The sequence below is a fragment of the Dromiciops gliroides genome, chromosome X, assembly GCF_019393635.1.
Source record: "Dromiciops gliroides isolate mDroGli1 chromosome X, mDroGli1.pri, whole genome shotgun sequence".
Taxonomy (NCBI): domain Eukaryota; kingdom Metazoa; phylum Chordata; class Mammalia; order Microbiotheria; family Microbiotheriidae; genus Dromiciops; species Dromiciops gliroides.
This window is the reverse complement of record NC_057867.1, coordinates 50425154-50438785: the sequence shown is the minus strand read 5'-3', so window position 1 is coordinate 50438785 and position 13632 is coordinate 50425154. Positions and strand designations below refer to the sequence as shown.

The following is a 13632-nucleotide window of genomic DNA, read 5'->3' as shown; positions in this document are numbered from 1 at the left end:
AGTGAAGTTTTCTTTGTTTCTCTTTACAACACAGGTTCCTAACCTTGGGTCTATGGCCTTCAAAAAATATTTTGATCGCTGTATTTTGGTACAGTTGGTTTCCTTTGTATGCCTACATATTTCATGTTATGCATTTAAAGACATGATTCTGAGAAGGGGTTCGTTATAGGCCTTGCCAGGCTGCCAAGAAGGTCCAATGGTACAAAAAGAGTGTGTGTGTGTGTATACATATACATATAAATGTATATGTATATATGTGCTTTGGGGCATGGGTATGTGTGAGTGGGTGTATGGGTATGTACACATGTTCAGGTGGTGGTGGGGGGCACCTGGAAATTGAAGTGGCTGGAGGGCTGGGGTTAGACTTCCTGACAGGGCCAGGATATAAAGAACAGATGGTGCTATCCTTTACAAGTTCTTTTGAACCTGAAGAAAGTAGGCAATATATTTATTATATGCTAATACAACTTAGCAGTTGTATGCTTTGTTTTGATTACTTTTCCCTTCATCCTTTCTTATTTAATTTATTTGAAAGGAGAGACAGCTTGGCAGGAGGACAAAGTCCATAGACTATTTATTGTTTGATGTTACAAAGTAATGATTGTCATGGTATTTAGAAAGAATATAGGTCCTTGGTACTTCAAATAAGCTGGAAGTAAGCACTCCTCCCATCAATACAGATTGCAGCCCCTCCAGGCTTTAGTTAGAGAGCCTTCCTTAGTTGTTCTGGCCAAAACAGTTCAGCACCTGGTGGCCCACCTTCTGGCGCTGAACTTTGCCAACGCTAACTGACTGGTCCTTGGAAGACAGAAGTACTTTGCCACTGGGCCTGTACTTGAAGCCTTTCCAGTTTGGGGTACACCCTGTCCCACCTTGTGCAGTTTGGGCACAGCCTTAGAGAGCCTCTATGCCAAGGGCAATGGAAGCCCTCAAGGGAGGGCATGGACTCTTTTCACTTATGAATTCGTATCTCTCACACCTAACCCAGTACCTGGTATCTAATAGGTGCATAATGAATGCTGACTCAATTGACTTGATGAAGCATCAGAAAAGGATGGATGGTGAAATAATAGAGATGGGAACATTTAATAGTGTATCACATTGACAATTCCCTCTCCTTTCCAAAGGGCTTGGTAACAATTCAAATTTAAGATTTGTTGGTTTGGTTTTTTAAGAAGAAAATAAGAAAAAGCCAAGGGGCTCAATTTAGTCTTTTTCTCTTCTACTGCATGAAGAGATTTTATGCAAAAATCGTAATGCTAATTTTGTTTGAATAATAGCTGGCTGTTCTTCCCACTCATGCTTTGCCTTAATTATATAAATAATTAAATATTTATGTCTTATATAAGGGGATTTGAGAACCAAATTCATTTGGTTCCTGCAGCCCAAATGAATCGATTAGTCTCCTAGATTTTATATATATATATAGAGAGAGAGACAGAGAGACAGAGAGACAGAGAGACAGAGACAGAGAGAGAGACAGAGAGAGAGACAGAGACATTTGGCTTATAATGTAAGAAGGCTAACACCAGGAAGGTGCTTTTCTATGTGAGTGAATTGTATGTAGTTCATTTGCCCTCTCAAAGCTGTGTTAAGGAGGCTCATGTTGGGTTGTTTTTTTTTGGGGGGGAGATCTCATTAAAATTGGATTTAATTAAAGCAGGCAGATTATAAAAATCCCCTGTGGGCTACTCATTCAATCCCTCTTCACTCCTCATTTCCTTCCAGTTTAGTTCTTCAGAAATGGTATTGTGTACTTTTAACGTTGTCACCACCCACACACTTGGCTCTTTGAATGTTAATCCCCCTTCTCCTTTTTAATTCCTTCTCTCCTTGCTTCTGTTGTCAGAAGGGGAACGTTTTTTAAGGTACAAAATAAGAGAACCTTTTCCTTTTTTTTAACAGCATAAGTATAGTCAGCACCCCTATTTTAATTGTTATATACAGCGTATACATGAGTTTTGTTGCTTAATCCCTTTCTTGTTACAGGAATTCATGGGTCCCCATCAATTTATCCATTTGAGAAAGTTGAAAGGCAACCTTGGAGTCAGGAAGACCTGGGTTCAAGCCCCACTTCTGATGCCCACTGCAGTGTGGCCGTAGGCAAGTCATGTGATCTCTCAGTGCCCCAGGCAATTCTCTGACTAGAAATTAGTGAGCAGGTGCCCTTCTGGATTGCTGGGGGGAATTTACTCACTGGGAGTTTTAGTGAAATCATGGGTCTGGACCAAAAAAAGCCAACCCAAACAACAGCACAGTGAAGAGAGCATTGGATTTGGATTCCGAGGACCCGGCTTTGAATTCTGACTCTGATACCTGTGTGACCTTGGGTATGTCTCAGGATCCCAGAAGCATAGATTTCCAGCTGGAAGGGACCTTCAAGGTCAGCTTCTTGAGACCCAGAGATAGAGAAGAGAGGTTGGGGTTTGGTGAAAAGAGGTTTAGAGACTGAGGCCCCAAGCTCAAAGACGAAGTCTGGGTGACAGGGCAAGTCACTTCTGCCCCATGGGCCTCCGTTTTCTCCTCTGTAAAATGACGGGATTGGATTGGATGACCTCTGAGGTACCTTCCAGCTCTCATTCCTTATGATGGTGACTCAGCCAAGGTCACACTGGTGGTCGAGCTAGAATCCTAGTCTTTCGTAGACGTTGCCATAGTCCTCAGGTTATTATCGTCTTTATAGCCAGAACAGGGGGAAGGATGAATGAGGCAGTAATGAGCACAGGGCCTTCTTCTCAGAATGGGTGCCCAATAATTGTTGCTGACAAAGGAACCTGACAGTCCTTTGAAGCCTAGAGCTCCTGTTGATGCTATCTTTGATGTCAGAACTGTTTGTGAAACGGAAATTCTTTGCTTTGTCCATTTTCTAAATCCCACAGACTCTGCTTTTTAAATGCCTCTTCTGGAATGAGGGAGAGGGTGAGTTCAGTAAGGAGGTATTTCTGGTAGCCGAGCCTGCCCTGGGGCCTGATCTGCCTGTTGTCTGGGGAGCAGCCTCACTAAGTTCAGACAGGTTCCTCACCATGCTGGTGACATAGGATGGAATAGTTTCTACCCCAGCCACTGTGGACGCCTGACTCCTCAATGAGAGAGGAGTTATGATCCAAGCCGGTGGAGGCAGTACCCACACTGATAAAATTGCAGATCTTTGAAGTATTGAATTAAGAGACTGAATTAGCCTGTAATTATTTTGCCCCACCAAGAAAAATAACTGAGTCACTGGACCACGTTTACCTAATTACTAAAGCTTGTTTAATAGTGAGGAATAATATAGTATTTTCTGTAATAAGGTACTTCAGCTCCTCCCTGGGATCATTTTTTTTTAAATTGGGGGACAGGGAAATGGGTGTTAAAATCAGTTATAAAATACATGCTCTCAGACCCTAGTAAGTATATTTGGATTGAGAATATGACTGAACAACAATTATAACTTGAAGAGTTCTTACTGCAACCTTTCATTCTTTCCTTTTTGGCTTCCATTTGTTTGAGATTCAGGGGAGGGGAGTAGGGGCACATTTTTGTGCTTAAGAATTCTGCCTATTTGCAAAAATAGAAGAGGCATAGAGAGATCTGGTATTGGACTTTTGTCTATGACGTTATATTCCACCCCCCATCTGACTATAAGCAAATGGGAAGGTTCTTTGGGGGAGGGGGAGGTTGGGAGAGATGATGGTTGGGGGCCGTTGGGTTCATTTTCTCAGGGCCACAAAGTTGTGGCCAGCACCAGCCTGCTGAAGAGAAGAGGTGCCACAGCAAAATGCCTTCAACCCTGTGTGCCAAGCCTTGCCATCTTTGCCAGGTTATCCCATTTTCCCCAGTGATTATGCAGGAAATCCCGTTTTCATGGGGTCTTAGATTTAGAACTAGAAGGGACCTTGGAGGCCACCTAATCCAACTCCCGCAATTTATAGAGAAGGAAACTGAGGCCCATGGAGGTGAAGTGATTTGCCCAAGGTCACATTTAGGACCCTAGATCTAGGGCTGGAGGAGACATTAGAAGCCATTTAGTTCAACTCCCTCATTTTACACAGGAAGAAACTGAGGCAAAGAGAGGTCAAGTGACTTGCCCCAAGTCAATCAACAAATATTTTTAAAGTACCTCCTACCTGAAGGGCATTGTGTTCAACTTAAGGATGCAATAGAAAGAAGGAAACCTTCTCCAGGAGCATCTATTCTAATGTCAACGGCTTCTGACTCCGAATCTGTTTCCCTAGCCACTGCACCAGCTATTCTTCTAATTCCTTAGAATGGGTAATGAAAGTGAGTGAAACTCTGGCAGTCTTCTAGTATCTTTGGAGCAAACAGCTCGTGTTTGGTATCTGCAGTTCCATGGCTGAAAGTAAAATTTCCCTGAAGTCCTCTGGAGACAAAGGAGATGAATTTGGTTTCTTGCAAGGCTTTCAAAATACCTTGTTTGTGTGGATTGTTTCAACCCACAGCTTGGAACTTTTCAGTAAAAGTTTTAAGCAAATACAATAGCCTAGGTAGGGAACATAGGGAGTTGATTATTAAGAACATGGAGAGTTGATTATTAAGGGAAATGGTCAAGAAGAAGAAAATTCTTTTTGCAGGCAGTATGGGTTAGAGGGTGTCAACTAAAAAAGCACTTAGGCTGCAACGAGAAACCAAATTATATTTTAAACATACCAAAGGTACTTTCCATCTATATAATTTGAGGCTTTTGATGCCCTTTTGGCTTTGTATCACATTAATTTGTGAATATGTCCTTCCCCCACTCTTGGAGCCATCTCGAAGGTATGTTTTAAAGGAAAATTACTGTATTTAAAATTGTGGTTTTAAAATGTCACTTTTAATAATAGAGGATGAGCTTAAATGGTGCCTGTGCTTTAGTTTGCCCGAAAAGCACTCAAATACCATGACTTTTGGTTATGTTAAGTGATGAATTAATAGAGAGGCTCTGTGGTCCAAAGGAAAGAGCACTGGATCTGGCGTGACAGGACCAAGTTCCAATTTGTATTCTGCCAGTACTTTATGGGTGACCTTGAACAAGTTTCTGAACTTCCCTGAGCCTCAGTTTTTCAATCCATAAAATGAAGGTGGGGCAGCTAGGTGGCACAGTGGATAAAGCACCCATCCTGGATTCAGGAGGACCTGAGTTCAAATCCAGCCTCAAACATTTGACACTTACTAGGTGTGTGACCCTGGGCAAGTCATTTAACCCTCACTGCCCCGCAAAAAAACAAAAAACAAAACAAACAAAAAAATGAAGGTGTTGGACTATTTGGCCTTTGAGGTCCATTGCAGTTCTAAGCCTCTGATCCTCTGAACCACAAGGGTGGTTGGTTTTTGTTTTGGGGTTTTTTTTTTTTTGCTTATGTTTATTGAATCTGTGTCTTGTGAATTTACAAGGAGGTTTTTTGGGAGTTGCTCAAATTAAAAAGGAAAAAAAAACAAACACCTTATTTAATTTTTTTTTCTCCTTGGGGAAGTTGATGTGATTTTTAGTAATCTTTGTTGGAATGATGACTTAATAATTAAATTTTTTTCTTAAAGGAAATCTATTCTTATTAGGAATGTAAGTCACTAAATGTGCTTCAGTTATTGTCATTGACAGTTGAGCTGAGTGTCTCGTGATAACATTAGTGTTTTATTGCTTCAGCTAAATTGGTAATCACTGAAGTTTAGATTTGTTTTCTCCGATTTGGCTTTGGTGAGGTTGATTTAAAGTGAGCATGATGCCTGCAGGAATGAACAGCCTGATTTCGTAAAAGAAGACAAAGGTCATTTGCCTTCATGAAAGAGACAAAAGTGGAAAATCTATATAGTGGAGGATGTTTGTAAAATGGATGAGAGTGCATAATGCAGTAGAATAATGCCTGATGGTACATTTTAGGAAGATCTTGTTTGCCAGTTATAGGTTAGGGGCTAATTTTGTTTTAAATTACAAAGTAGGCTATAATAGAACAAAATAATCATTAGGATGATTTGGCTTTTACATTTTTTCCCCTTAAACAAATTAAACCTTGCCTCTCCCATCATCTACACAGTCCTATTTTCTTCCTTTCCACCTGAGGCAGTCATGAAAATAAATTAAAACGTTTTTTCTGTCCTTCCTTGCTTGCCTGTTGCCATGCTCTGAATGGGGCAGAACAGCTACAGCTGCACAGAGCTGGCCGTAATGGAGGCATGGGTTCCAAAGGGACATCTCCATGATGCTGGTAATGGGCTGCTCTAACTAGCAACCAAGTGTAGCTGGAGTCCAGTCCTATGGATGCTGCAAGACCCAGAAAGCAGTGGGATGAAGAGTGTTTCCCTGAACTGTTTGAGGGGTGGTATCCCATAGAAGGAGCCCGGGGAACCATATGGCATAGGAGGAATGGGGCAAAGATGTTAGTGGGTGCCTACCTTTGTGGCTGACAAATATTCTTGAAAGGCTCACAGGTGGACTCTGTCTTAAATTGTATTTAAAAGATGGAAGCTTCAAGAAGTGTCTTCCTATTTTTCCAGACAACAGGACTGTCTCATCAGGACCTAGTTTATTAACTGTTTTCCTGGGCATAGTGTGCATTGCAGCTCTGATGCTCCCCACCTTGGGAGAAGTGGAATCGCTAGTGCCTCTCTACTTCCATTTAAGCGTGAATCAGAAGTTGGTGGCTGCTTATGTTTTAGGTAAGTATATTTTTCAAAGTTATATTTGGGGGTGAGCTTATGTAGATAATGTTTATGGCTTGGCCTTGATTTTGTTTTAAAGACCTGGATGGAGACTGGACTCAAAGAAACTTCTGGATAAAGTGTTTCCTAAGGTTTGCTTGCTTTTGCTTCCTATTTACTTGTTTCTGCTTACATTGAACCTTGTTAGGGATCTATGGGAATACTAGATATATCTGGTGCCATTAGGTAGGCATCTCAATGCATCTGTACAACTCACTATTCTCCTTTATGATCATTCTCATGGTAGAAGACATGTAGAGAATATGTCTGAAGGCATGCACGTAGGTACTGGCCTCTCTTCTTCACCCTACCTCTACCCTCCTCATCAAATCATGTAAACGAGAGATGAAAATCACATGCCTTCTTGTGATTTCCTATAGATTTGTTAACCATTTCCGATTTGCAATGTTTTTCCCCAATGTGATTCTTAGTAAGGGAGGCATCTGGCTTGTTTCCTAAAAGCCAGCTAATCTGAAATATCCCAATTTGAGAGAATGCCAAACCAGAATTGGGCTTCCCTTTCCTTCTGTCATGACTGGCAGGAGTGTGTGTCTATGCCCTGTGCCATGAAGAATTGCTTTCCAGCCACTCTGGTACTGTGTGGACAGGGCTACAGTGTTGGTTTTTTCCCCCCCACTTAATGGTATTTTCCCCCAGTTACATGGTTTTTTAAAAAAATTTTTTGTGGGGCAATGAGGGTTAAGTGACTTGCCCAGGGTCACACAGCTAGTAAATGTCAAGTGTCTGAAGCCAGATTTGAACTCAGGTCCTCCTGAATCCAGGGCCAGTGCTTTATCCACTGCTCCACCTAGCTGCACCCCTCCCCAATTACATGTAAAGATAGTTTTCAACATTCATTTTTGTAACATTTTGAGTTCCAAATTTTTCTCTTCCCTCCTGCCTCCCCATGACACAAGCTTTCTGATATAGGTTATACATTACAGTCATGTTAAACATATTTCCACATTAGTCATGGTGTGAAAGAAGAATCAGAACAAAAGAGAAAAACCTCAAGAAAGAAAAAAACAAAACCAAAAAAAGTGAAAATAGTCTGCTTCAATCTGCATTCAGACTCCATAGTTCTTTCTCTGGATGTGGAGAGCACTTTGCATCATGAGTCTTTTGGCATTGTCCTGGATCATTGTATTGCTGTGAAGAGCTAAGTCTATTATGGTTGATTATCGCACAATGTTGCTATTACTGTGTATAATGTTCTCTTGGTTCTGCTCACTTAACTCAGCATCAGCTTATATAAGTCTTTCCAGGCTTTTCTGAAACTGTCCTGCTCATCATTTCTTATAGCACATGCTATATATCTCATTCATATACCACAACTTGTTCAGCCATTTCCCAATTGATGGACATCCCCTCGATTTCCAGTTCTTTGGACAGGGCTACATTGTTAATGACTGGCTAAAGATTGTGCAGTTAGCTGGTACAGGATACTCTAAACACCCAATATGGACAGTTCTGGCAAAAGTTAAAGTCTCATGCCTTGAACCTAATATGCTGGGGGTAATTTGGTCAGTGTAGATCACTTGGAGATTATCACCTTGCCTTGTTGCAGACACTGTACTACCTTTCTCAGTGCAAACTCTGATGCAAATGCAAACTCTTAGCCCCCATATCATGGACATTTTGAACAAGGAATTGGGTAAAAACCCAAAGTCTTTCATTTGAATTGTTGTCAAGCCAGCTCTATATTCTATACTTAAGCAATTGATTATTTATTTTTTAAAAAGTTTAAGTGGAGGACTTTATATTTATGCCTACCAAACGGCATCTTGTAAAAAATTTTGGTCCCTCATTCCAGCTTGAGATCTCTGTCTCTGGATTCCGTAAGACATTTTCTGTTGTTCCTTCCAGTTTTGTTGCCAGCAGCTTTGATAAGTATACCTTTTCCTTAGCTTTCAAGTTTTTTGGTTGTTTTTTTTCTTTTTTGAGGTTTTTCCCTTTTGTTCTGATTCTTCTTTCACAATATGACTAATGCAGAAATATGTTTAAGGTGATCATACATATATAACCTATATCAGATTGCTTGCTGTCTTGGGGAGGGGGGAGAGAAGGAGAAAAATTTGGAACTCAAAATCTTATGAAAACAAATGTTGAAAACTATCTTTACATGTAACTGGAAATAATAAAATACTTTTATGATTTAAAAAAGATATTAGGGGGCAGCTAGGTAGCGCAGTGGATAAAGCACCGGCCCTGGATTCAGGAGTACCTGAGTTCAAATTCAGCCTCAGACACTTGACACTTACTAGCTGTGTGACCCTGGGCAAGTCACTTAACCCCCATTGCCCCACCAAAAAAAAAAAAAGCTATTAGGGGGCAGCTAGGTAGAGCAGTGGATAAAGTACTGGCCCTGGATTCAGGAGGACCTGAGTTCAAATCTGGCCTCAGACACTTGACACTTACTAGGTGTGTGACCCTGGGCAAGTCACTTAACCCTCATTGCCCCGCAAAAAAAAAATCAAACAGGACAAAGCCAAGCCATCTAGCACCCAGTGGAGATTTTCCTCTAGGTCAGAAATTCTTAACCTGGGGAGTCTGGGTGACAGATTCTAAGGAGTCTGAGAACTTGGATGGGAAAAAAAATTCCATCTTGATTTTAACTAGTGTCTCACCGAAATTGAGCATTCCCTAATTATGAATCTGGGCACCAAACTATTAACCTGAGAAGGAAAGGGTCCATTAGTCTTCATCAGCCATGGGTCAGAGGAACCTATGACAAAGAAAAGGTGAAGAAGCCCTGCTTGAGATTCCCAATGATTCCTTACTCAATACTGTGCGCAGAGCAGTCTAGCTGATAAAGAATTCCCCTAACTCTGCTACCATCCAGACTAGACCTCCAATGTACAGTTTGCCTAAGTACTTTCCCAGATTCACTAGATAACTCTCTAGCCCTCCACCTGGTTTCAAGCTGTGTAAGCCTGACCTTTTTGCCTCACAGACTATAACAGAAGGCAAGCTACCAAGTTGCATTTTGGTCTGATTTCATGTAGAACTTGTGAGATAGCTTTGGGGGGTGGGGTGGGGCAATGAGGGTTAAGTGACTTTCTCAAGGTCACACAGCTAGTAAGTGTCAAGTGTCTGAGGCCGGATTTAAACTCAGGTCCTCCTGAATCCAGGGCTGGTGCTTTATCCACTGTGCCACCTAGCTGCCCCTGAGATATTTTTAAAGTGCTTTTACATACACACGTTTTTTCATGTCTATAAAACACCCCATGAGAATAGGAGGTGCAAGTTTTGACATCTGAGAAACTAAGTCTTAGAAACAGTAAGTAGTGTTGCCTGATTCCCACTAAAATACTATTGTCATTAGGTAGGTGGCAGATGTTGTGAGTCCAGTCTCAGGCTGACTCATCACTAGCCCCTCCTTCCAACTTCTAATAAAGAGTTTAATTGGAATTAAGTTGTGAGTTGGTAAAAGAATCTTTAACATCAGCAATATGCTTAAGTTCTCCAAGGATTTGTGATTTTTGTCAACTGTTTCCTCCATGGACATCCATCACACCCTGCAATAACCTAGTAGATGGGCTTTGAGAGTCGCTTGTACAGAGAAGGCAACCAGGATGCTGAAGGGATGGGAGTTCCTATCTTATGGGGAATGGTCAAAGGAACTGGGCAGCTTTAGCCAGAGAGAAAACTCGGCGGCGGGGGGGAAGATGACGGCTGGCTTTAAGTATTTGAAAAGCCAGGGCAGCTAGGTGGCGCAGTGGATAAAGCACCAGCCCTGGATTCAGGAGGACCTGAGTTCAAATCTGGTCTCAGACCCTTGACGCTTACTAGCTGTGTGACCCTGGGCAAGTCACTTAACCCCAATTGCCTCACACACACACAGAGACATGAAATAATAAGAATAATAAGTATTTGAAAAGCAAGCATATGGAGAAGGAAATTGGGTTTGTTCTGCTTGGATCCAGAGGAGCCAAGAACCAGGCTCCAGAACCTGGAACAATGGGTAGAAGCTACTGAGATATGAAGGAAAACTTCCCAGAGTGATTCAGAGGTGGGAGGGGTTACCAACTTACAGAGATGGCTTCCCCCTCTTTCGAGCAGAAACTGGATGACCATTTGCAGCACCCAAGGGTCTGCAGACAAGAGAATAAAGAAGGGCTATGTATGTTGGGATTTGCTGAAGAAGGTGTTCAGTGGACACCCAGTGAGGGTGCTTTGATACTATTGTCACTCAGGCTAGGGGGCTGTCAGTCCTGCATGGATGAGGTAGATTTGAAGAGACTGCTCCTCATAACTCTTGAGAAAACAAAAATATCTTCTTCCATTACTTGGTGTGGACAGGACTGGTTTCAGACCAGTGGATCCTCTTTGACCTTGCTTCAGTCTCCAGTGTATTTTAATCTCTCCCTCTCTGCTACTGGCTCCTTCCCTATTCTCTCCAAAACGAATCATTCAGCAAGCACTTAGTATGCTCTTGGTATGTGCCAGGTACCTCACTAAGTTTTAAGAATACAAAGAAAGGGCAAAACAGTCCCTGTCCTCTGACATTTTAATGGGGGAGACAACATGTAAACACACAAGAAACATACAGAGTAGATGGAAGAGGACCTTGGAGGAGTTGGAGATGAGGGTACCAGGACAGGTCTCTAGGAGAAGGTGATGTTCACATTCTGTCTTTTTGGTTTATTTACACTGAGTCTTGAAGGAAGCTGGAGACTCTAAGACTCGCAGGTGAGGAGGAAGGGCATTCCAGGAAGGAGGGATAGCCAGTGCAAAGGTACCGAGGTGGGAACTGGAGGGTGGTTTGCAAGTAGGTCTGTGTAGATAGTTCACAGACCATGTAGAGGGGGAGTGAAGTAGAAAAAGACTGGAAAAGAAGGACAGGGCCAGGGTGCAAGGAGCTCTAAATGCCAAACAGAGGACTTATTTGATAATCCTGGAAGTTAGCACGGAGTTAGCTGGAGGTTATTGACTAGAGGGTGACACAATAGAGCTGTGCTTCAGGAAAATTACTGGATTAGATGGGGGAAAATTGGAGACAGGAAGACCAGTTAGCAGGCCATTGCAATGCAACCTTCTTTTACTGGGCCCCTTCCTCAGGCCATTAGTCCTATCTCTTCTTCACTGATGTCATACTACTGGAAAATAGTCCATACTTGCTACCCATGTCACTATCAACCTCACTCCTCAACCCCTGGCTCTTGGGCTTTGTCCCCACTACTTTCCGGAAACAGTTCTGTGGAAGGTCAAGCAGCTGATGGCCAGTAGCCATTGGCCCTGTGTTGCAGTGGACAAGAGTGCCTCTCTTTGGAGCTGGGAAGTGCAGATCCTGCCTCAGCAGAACTTCCCAACTGTGGGACTTTGGGCAAGTCTCTCTCAGCCTCAGTTTCCTCATCTGTAAAACAGGAATGATAATGCTAGCACCTACCTTGCGGGGATGGGGGTGTGGGGGGGTGTGGGGTTGAGACCATTTGATGTGACCTCACTCATCATCCTGACTTGCTCAATGTCTCAGAATTGTTCTTTCCCTTTACCCACCTCTGCTCCTTCTGGATTACGGGATGGTTCACTTACTTTCAGGAACTAAATGTTCTTGTCCTCTTGATCTCTTCCCCTCTAGGCCCTTCTGGAACATTGCCTTTTAATCATTCCCTCTGTACAGCCATTTTCTTTTCTTTTCTTTTCTTTTCTTTTGTGGGGCAATGGGGGTTAAGTGACTTGCCCAGGGTCACACAGCTAGTAAGTGTCAAGTGTCTGAGGCTGGATTTGAACTCAGGTACTCCTGAATCCAGGGCCAGTGCTCTATCCACTGCGCCATCTAGCTGCCCCCTGTAAAGCCATTTTCAATCCGATGTCTCCTCTCCTAAACACATGCTTGGGACATGCCTCTCTTAAAAAACCAACCAACCAAAAACCAATTCCTTCATCCTTCCACCCTGGAGCTACACATCTCTTCTCCTTCCTTTTGTCTGTTAACCTTCTACAAAGTTCCATTTGCTGTCCCCACTTCCTTAGCACTTACTGACTGCCCTGAAATTGGGCTTTCTCTCTACTACTTGACTAAAAGTGCTCTCTCCAGGGCCGCTCCCCAGGCCTAAATGCCGACTGATGTGGCCTTTGTGTAGTCTTTCCCTCTGCACAATTCTACAATGTGTACTACCTTGGCCTTTTGGGAAAATTTCCCCACTTTTGCATCCATGATGCTGTGCCAATTTGACCTCTCTTCTAGTTCTCTGGTGATGCCTTCTTTGCCTCACTAACCTTACTTTCTGTTCCTACTTCCTAACTCTGTGTTTATGTATGTATGCTGGTATTTTCTCTCTCTCTCTCTCTCTCTCTCTCTCTCTCTCTCTCTCTCTCTCTCTCTCTCTCTCTCCCTCCCCCTCCCTCCCAGCTCCTCTTGTCCTCACTGAAACTGTCACCTCTATGAGGATGGCCCCCCACATTACACCTTCATCCTGACCCTTCCTCAACTTGGGGTCCACACCTCCAACATGGACATCCTGCCATCACCTCAAATTCAACATATTTCAAACCTGATTCCTTGTCTTTGGTACCAAGTCAGCTTCCCTTTGAGCTACTTGGCACAGGGGATAGAATGTGGGACTTGGAATCAGAAAGAACTGAATTTGAATCCTTTCTCAGATAAATTCCTAGCTGTGTGGTCCTGGCCATGTCATTTAACCTCTCTGTGTTTCAATTTTTCCATATATAAACTGGGGATAATAATAGTACCTACCTCACAGAGTTCTTATATGGATCAAATGAGTTAACATATATAAAGCCCTTTGCAAACCTTTAAGTGCTATATGTGTGAGCTGTTTTATTATGATTATTCCCCTCTCTCCCTTTTTTGTCAGTGGTATCATTATTTTCTCACTCAGAGTCTTGGAATTATTCCTGACTCTTCTTTCCTTCCCCCCATAACCTATTAGTAGTCATCAAGTCCTGTTGATTTCTTCATACTGTCTTTTTTTTTTTTTACATACAAGGTATTTT

At 42.5% G+C, this 13632-nt stretch overlaps 2 protein-coding genes across 3 annotated transcripts in view; one reads left to right on the top strand and one right to left on the bottom strand.

The window, feature by feature from the left end:
• The window catches only part of LOC122733436 (PPP2R1A-PPP2R2A-interacting phosphatase regulator 1-like), a 102100-nt gene that overhangs the window by 14806 nt on the left and 73662 nt on the right, over positions 1 to 13632 (bottom strand). The window lies entirely within an intron of this gene.
• MOSPD1 (motile sperm domain containing 1) overlaps positions 1 to 13632 on the top strand; it is a 35899-nt gene that overhangs the window by 18374 nt on the left and 3893 nt on the right. Inside the window, exons 5-6 of one of the 2 annotated variants that reach the window (XM_043973840.1) lie at positions 1990 to 2103; positions 6469 to 6630. In XM_043973840.1, the coding sequence (XP_043829775.1) occupies positions 1990 to 2103; positions 6469 to 6630 (276 nt within the window). The remainder of the gene's footprint in view (positions 1 to 1989; positions 2104 to 6468; positions 6631 to 13632) is intronic. The other variant, XM_043973841.1, reaches the window with a different exon arrangement.